This window comes from Cyprinodon tularosa, unplaced genomic scaffold (genome assembly GCF_016077235.1).
Source record: "Cyprinodon tularosa strain WSP-4 unplaced genomic scaffold, ASM1607723v1 ctg26, whole genome shotgun sequence".
NCBI lineage: Eukaryota > Metazoa > Chordata > Actinopteri > Cyprinodontiformes > Cyprinodontidae > Cyprinodon > Cyprinodon tularosa.
In genome coordinates this window covers 3,984,040-3,990,612 of record NW_024038961.1, presented here as the reverse complement: position 1 = coordinate 3,990,612, position 6,573 = coordinate 3,984,040, and the positions used below count along the sequence as shown (strand labels likewise).

Here is a 6,573-nt window from a genome sequence, read left to right as displayed (position 1 = left end):
TATTACCTCTACGGATGTACATAAGATCACTGTATATACCACCTTATGTAAGACAGCTTACTGTATTTTTTTCACCCATTCACTGTATATATATATATATATATATATATATATATATATATATATATATATATATATATATATATATATATATATATATACACTATATTGCCAAAAGTATTTGCTCACCTGCCTTGACTCACATATGAGCTTAAGTGACATCCCGTTCCTAATCCATAGGGTTCAATATGACGTCGGTCCACCCTTTGCAGCTAGAACAGCTTCAACTCTTCTGGGAAGGCTGTCCACAAGGTTTAGGAGTGTGTTTATGGGAATTTTTGACCATTCTTCCAGAAGCGCATTTGTGAGGTCGCACACTGATGTTGGACGAGAAGGCCTGGCTCTCAGTCTCCGCTCTAATTCATCCCAAAGGTGTTCTATCGGGTTGAGGTCAGGACTCTGTGCAGGCCAGTCAAGTTCATCCACACCAGACTCTGTCATCCATGTCTTTATGGACCTTGCTTTGTGCACTGGTGCACAGTCATGTTGGAAGAGGAAGGGGCCAGCTCCAAACTGTTCCCACAAAGTTGGGAGCATGGAATTGTCCAAAATGTCTTGGTATGCTGAAGCATTCAGAGTTCCTTTCACTGGAACTAAGGGGCCAAGCCCAGCTCCTGAAAAACAACCCCACACCATAATCCCCCCTCCACCAAACTTTACACTTGGCACAATGCAGTCAGACAAGTACCGTTCTCCTGGCAACCGCCAAACCCAGACCCGTCCATCAGATTGCCAGATGGAGAAGCGCGATTCGTCACTCCAGAGAACGCGTCTCCACTGCTCTAGAGTCCAGTGGCGGCGTGCTTTACACCACCGCATCCGACGCTTTGCATTGCACTTGGTGATGTATGGCTTGGATGCAGCTGCTCGACCATGGAAACCCATTCCATGAAGCTCTCTGCGCACTGTTCTTGAGCTAATCTGAAGGCCACATGAAGTTTGGAGGTCTGTAGTGATTGACTCTGCAGAAAGTTGGCGACCTCTTCGCACTATGCGCGTCAGCATCCGCTGACCCCGCTCCGTCAGTTTACGTGGCCTACCACTTCGTGGCTGAGTTGCTGTCGTTCCCAAACACTTCCATTTTCTTATAATACAGCTGACAGTTGACTGTGGAATATTTAGGAGCGAGGAAATTTCACGACTGGATTTGTTGCACAGGTGGCATCCTATCACAGTTCCACGCTGGAATTCACTGAGCTCCTGAGAGCGACCCATTCTTTCACAAATGTTTGTAAAAACAGTCTGCATGCCTAGGTGCTTGAATTTATACACCTGTGGCCATGGAAGTTATTGGAACACCTGATTCCAATAATTTGGATGGGTGAGCAAATACTTTTGGCAATATAGTGTATATATATATATATATATATATATATATATATATATATATATATATATATATATATATATATATATATATATATATATATATATATATATATATATATATATATATATATATATATATAAATCTGGCCACAGTGGAAGAGTGGAAACACTGTTACATTTAGTTTCAATTGGAAAATTATGTATTATTCCCAAAGGGAAATTAAATGTTGCAGTCACTCATGAGCAGTGTTTGAACAAGATGTTGTTGGTGTTGCTGTTGGTAGGACACTCTGGGGGTAAGTCATCCAACGTGGAGTTTTTTCTTGCTTTCTCATGGTTGGCTTATACAGGGGAGCTTTGTGATTGGTAGCAAACCATTGTCTGTTTAAGAAAATGCATTTGTGTTTTGAGGCATGTCAGGGGAGTCTCAAAAATCCACACACAAATGCAATGAAGTTTAAAGACCACAGGTGCTTTTTTACTTAATTTATAACTGTTCATGGACCAGAAATACTTTGTTGAATCTTGTTCTGTGCATGTGTGGATCTTGTTCTGTGTGTGTGTGGATCTTGTGTGCTTGCAGGAATCTTTCTATGCATGTGTGGATCTTGTCCTGTTTCTGTGTGGATTTTTTTGTGCTTGAGGGAATCATTCTGTGCATGTGTGGATCTTGTTCTTTTGCGTGGGGATCTTGTGTGCTTGCAGGAATCATTCTATGCATGTGTGGATCTTGTGTGCTTGCAGGAATCATTCTGTGCATGTGTGGATCTTGTTCTGTGTCTGTGTGGATTTTTTGTGTTTGAGGGAATCATTCTGTGCATGTGTGGATCTTGTTCTGAGTCTGTGTGGATTTTTTGTGCTTGCAAGAATCGTTTTATGCATGTGTGGATATTGTTCTGTGTCTTTGTGGATTTTTTGTGCTTGAGGGAATCAATCTGTCCATGTGTGGATCTTGTCCTGTGCGTGTATATATACACGTATGTGTATTTGTGAAAACTGAGACCGATCTAGCTCCATACAAAGGTGCTCAACATGCAGCCTGAATTACGGTAGAATTTAAGATTCAAGTTGACTATTTTCATGTACATAGCAAGCTGAACGATTGCTATAGTACGCAATGAAATTCTAACAATATTTTTACTCGCCTTCTTAAAATGATATAAAAGAGAATTATGCAAAGAAAATTAACAAATAAAAAGAATCACACAACAAATATGCATTTTTTTAATTGTGAACACTGCACGAATAAATGAAAATATTTGTGCCAACAATAAATACCTCGATGAATAAGTTGTTGCATCTTTCATTGATGGTTCTAATCATATGCTGGAATGACCTTAGCTAGATTTCAACTCAAAATATCTAGCACACCTACACCCACTACTTTCCTTCAGAGCTGACCAGGCATAAGCTTTTATAAAAAGAGTCTATTTAAAAGCAACTTGGTGGAGATTTATTCAATATGACCTGCAACTGTAATTGCATTGAAGCTATTAAGTCATGGGAATGACTGTTGCGCATGCCAAAAACACTTAAATTCGAGTCTCATTTTCCTATTGTTTCAGAAGTTTGCACTACTTTATAATAATCAGTTCTATAAAATCCACAGAAAACTCCTTAAAGTTTGTAGCTGTTATGGAACTAAATGAAGAAAAAGCTGAAAGGGGATTAATAATAACACTTTTGCAAGGCAGGGAAAAGCACTGCCTTTGTTAGGAGTTGAAAAAAGGAGCTCGACATGAAAATGAAGTTACAGGTGGAGATTTAGAGACGATATCAATCAAAGCTGCCTTGTAATGTAACCTACCAGTTAAGCTCTTAAAGAATGACAAAGGAGGGATGAAGAAAAGAGAAACTTGAAATAGGAAAGGAAATGTACTATGACACAATTGCAAACAATTACCATTAATGGCATCATCTATCCCCTACAGAGAGAGTGCTGAGTAGACAGTGTGCTCCACATCAGTGAGCTGAAAACAGGTTTTTAAATATTGTACACAAGGAAAAAGATATTTTTATATGGCCTTATAATCCAAAAAAAAACAACTTTGTTCATTACTTAATATATTTTTCTTATGGTTCTATCTTTAGCCTAGAAGATGAGGTATATACTGCAATGTAATGGTCAAATAAAACAAGTACACTGAAAGGTTTGATGACATGTTGTGAACAGACAGTGGTGCATGACTTGTTCAGCCATGCAGTTCAAGAGAAGCGGTTGTTGTCACTGAGTTGTAAACGTAGCTTCTGCTCTGCGCTTTCACGGGCTCTGCAGGCGAGATGACTTCCAGATGGTCTAGGGAAAGTGTTTGCGATGGGTTACAGCAGGCCAGCCTGCCTGGGAGTTTTTCTGCACAGGCAAAGATGTGTGATGGTGTGTGTGTGTGTGTTGGGGGGCGTTCTGGGGTAATCCAGACATGCATCATGCAGTCCAATATTTAATTTTTTTCTCCAAACACTCACACGGCGAGCCCAGACATTCGGCTTTAAGGTTTTGGTCTATAACACCAGTGTTGTGCTTGCAAGTAGCCTACTTCTGAGGAGGATCCAAGGATCACTGAGGGTTCAAATGAGTGGAGAGAGAGAGAGAGAGAGAGAGAGAGAGAGAGAGAGAGAGAGAGAGAGAGAGAGAGAGAGAGAAACACCTTTGAATAATGTCTGGAGTGAAATACAACTTTTACCACTTGTGATAATTTATTCCAAGAAATTAACATTTTAAATATAAGTCAAGAAAAAAGCTAAGTCTGTTTTTTGTCATGATTAACATGGATTATAATTCCATGGCAAGCTAAACTGATGCTTTGTTACAATTACGAAATTACTAAAAAGATCCTGTATTATGAACAATCCACATTTTTTATGTGTCCTGAAGCCTCTGTATGAGGTTCACAATTGAGAAAATACCTTTGCCTGCCTCCACCTCTTAGCTAATGTGTGCTCAAAATGCTCTGTTTGAAAAGCGTGCCCTTTATGATGTCATAAGGGGAAGTAAGCTATCCAGAGGGATCTGTAGCAGGCATCGGTCAAGCTACAGCCTTCATCTACTGTATTATTACACGCTCCTATGCTATCTACGAACTCTGACTGGTTATCATGGTTGTGGGGACTCAGCCTTTGGAGGACAGGGGCATGAAAAACCAAAATAGCTCGTCCTTAAGAGTCCTCTATAGAGGCTTAATAAGGACATTTTTGGAAGAGGCTATCTAATCTAATTTTCCAGCACAAATGGCAAAAACATGCATGGGGTTAATATTTTCATTTATTATATTTTCATTTTAAAATGTAGCATAATATGGAATACTTTCTTATTGGTAATTTTTGAGCATTTATCAGAAAAGCAGCCAAGATGTCTTATGTAAGTATTGGGGAGCTGGAGAGATGTACAGCTCAGGTAGAACATCTGGTGAGAGAAATTATTAGTCATTCTTTCCACATATCTGTACTTTATTGAAGAGTTGCTAGAACCACAAGAAAGTGATTGTTGAAATAACACCATAAGAAGTTGTGTTTGCATTTTTACACACAAAAAACAAACAAACAACACAAGATACCAAAATTAAATTCTGTTAGTTACATACAAAAGTTTGGAGAAAACAAACAATGACCAGTGTGCCTAAAAGCCAAAAGATACAACTGTAAATAATGATGGTGGCAGCAACATGCTGTGGAAATATTCTTCAGAATAGAGACAGGGCAGTTGATCATAATTTATGTGAAAATGGAGGGGACTTTTTTTTGGTAAACAAAAACTCAAGAATTCCCATGGAGAATCAGGAAAAAAGTCTCAGTCTTGTGAAAAGCTGTCAGTGGCATATCTGACAGTGACTTTTATTATGTTGTTCTCACCTAAATGTATTGGATGAGGCATCAAAATAGCTTAATGGTTTCAAAATATATCAGAAAAATGTGTATTGAGTGTACAACTATATTATCACCCTGCAAAAATGATCTAAAAATGAGCCAACATTTCTTACATTAAGCGTATGTACCCTTAATTTGAGCAGGTAAATAAGATTATTTCCCAACGGAATTAGTATTTTCTCTCTTAAAATGTTGAAATAAGACAGTGCAATTGTATTTTTTCCCCCTTATTTTAGATTTAAATTGTCTTGTTCCATTGGCAAAGTGTCTCACCTTCTCAATTCAAGAGAAAAATGCACTTATTTTAACAAAAATTGACCTTTTATTTTTATTTTTTACAATGCTGGACACATTGCCTTGAATCAACTCAAAATGATATCCCTTAGATTAGAAAAGAGCTTCAGGTTTAATTCACATGACAAACACCTTGACTTGCTGTGACCCAGCTTTTTTCCCCAACCTGTTTTAGGACAAACAGAAGCAGGCTGCTGTCTTCTCTCCTCCTCCTTCTCCTCCTCAGCAGCTCCTCAGTCCCACCCCTCTCCACCTGGCTCTGCTGCGCACCGCCGACTGGAGGCAGAGCGCCGCTACTCCTCTCCCCTACGCTGAGGTAGACGCAGTTTCCAACAAACCCGAGTTCATCTCTCATCCGCAAAGCATCTAGACCTACTTTTGGTTGAATTCCAGAATATAGAAGCTTATTGGAATTTGAAAGAAAGTGGGAAGAAAACAGAACAGAGAAAGAAAGCAGCCTTCAGCATCCTCCCCTCGCATCTCGGCTCCTTCATTCCTCCCCGGTGTTTGTCTCCTAGAATCCAGGAGCGCTTCTTTATTTTCTGCCTTTTTTCTGGGACTTTCAATCCCTTTTCTTAGCCGCTGGAAGGAACCCGAGGAAGATCCCGAGAGCTGGCCGGACGTTTCAGTTTTCATCTTCCCGATACAGGCGGCGGATCCCCGCACGATAAAGACTGGAAATTATTAATCCCGCACACACCGCAGTACCGCATGGTGGGAATTTCTGTCTCCTTTCAGTGTAAGTAAGCGCTCCTTTTAGGATGTTGACAGAACAACTGCAAATAAACACAAACTATGCAGGGAAATATTTAGTTAATTCTTTTCTATTTCTGGTGCATTTATTGAGCTTTCTGATCCTGATTAATGAAAACAAATAGGTGTTTTGCTGTGTAGCTGACACATGCATGCGAACAAAGAGTTTCTGCTCACTTGATACATTTTATTTTGTCTCCATAAAATTGATTTCGGCCAGAAGGCTGCAGCGATTAAGCATAACTCTATATTACAGATTATTTAAATTGTGCCCTC

At 39.4% G+C, this 6,573-nt stretch overlaps 1 protein-coding gene across 2 annotated transcripts in view; it reads left to right on the top strand.

The window, feature by feature from the left end:
- The first annotated feature begins 5,788 nt into the window (after positions 1 to 5,788).
- Positions 5,789 to 6,573, top strand: part of runx1t1 (RUNX1 partner transcriptional co-repressor 1) — a 78,688-nt gene continuing 77,903 nt past the window's right edge. For both annotated transcript variants that reach the window (XM_038288709.1, XM_038288708.1), the window contains exon 1: positions 5,789 to 6,283. In XM_038288709.1, coding sequence (XP_038144637.1) covers positions 6,256 to 6,283 — 28 coding nt within the window. In that variant the 5' untranslated portion in view covers positions 5,789 to 6,255. The remainder of the gene's footprint in view (positions 6,284 to 6,573) is intronic.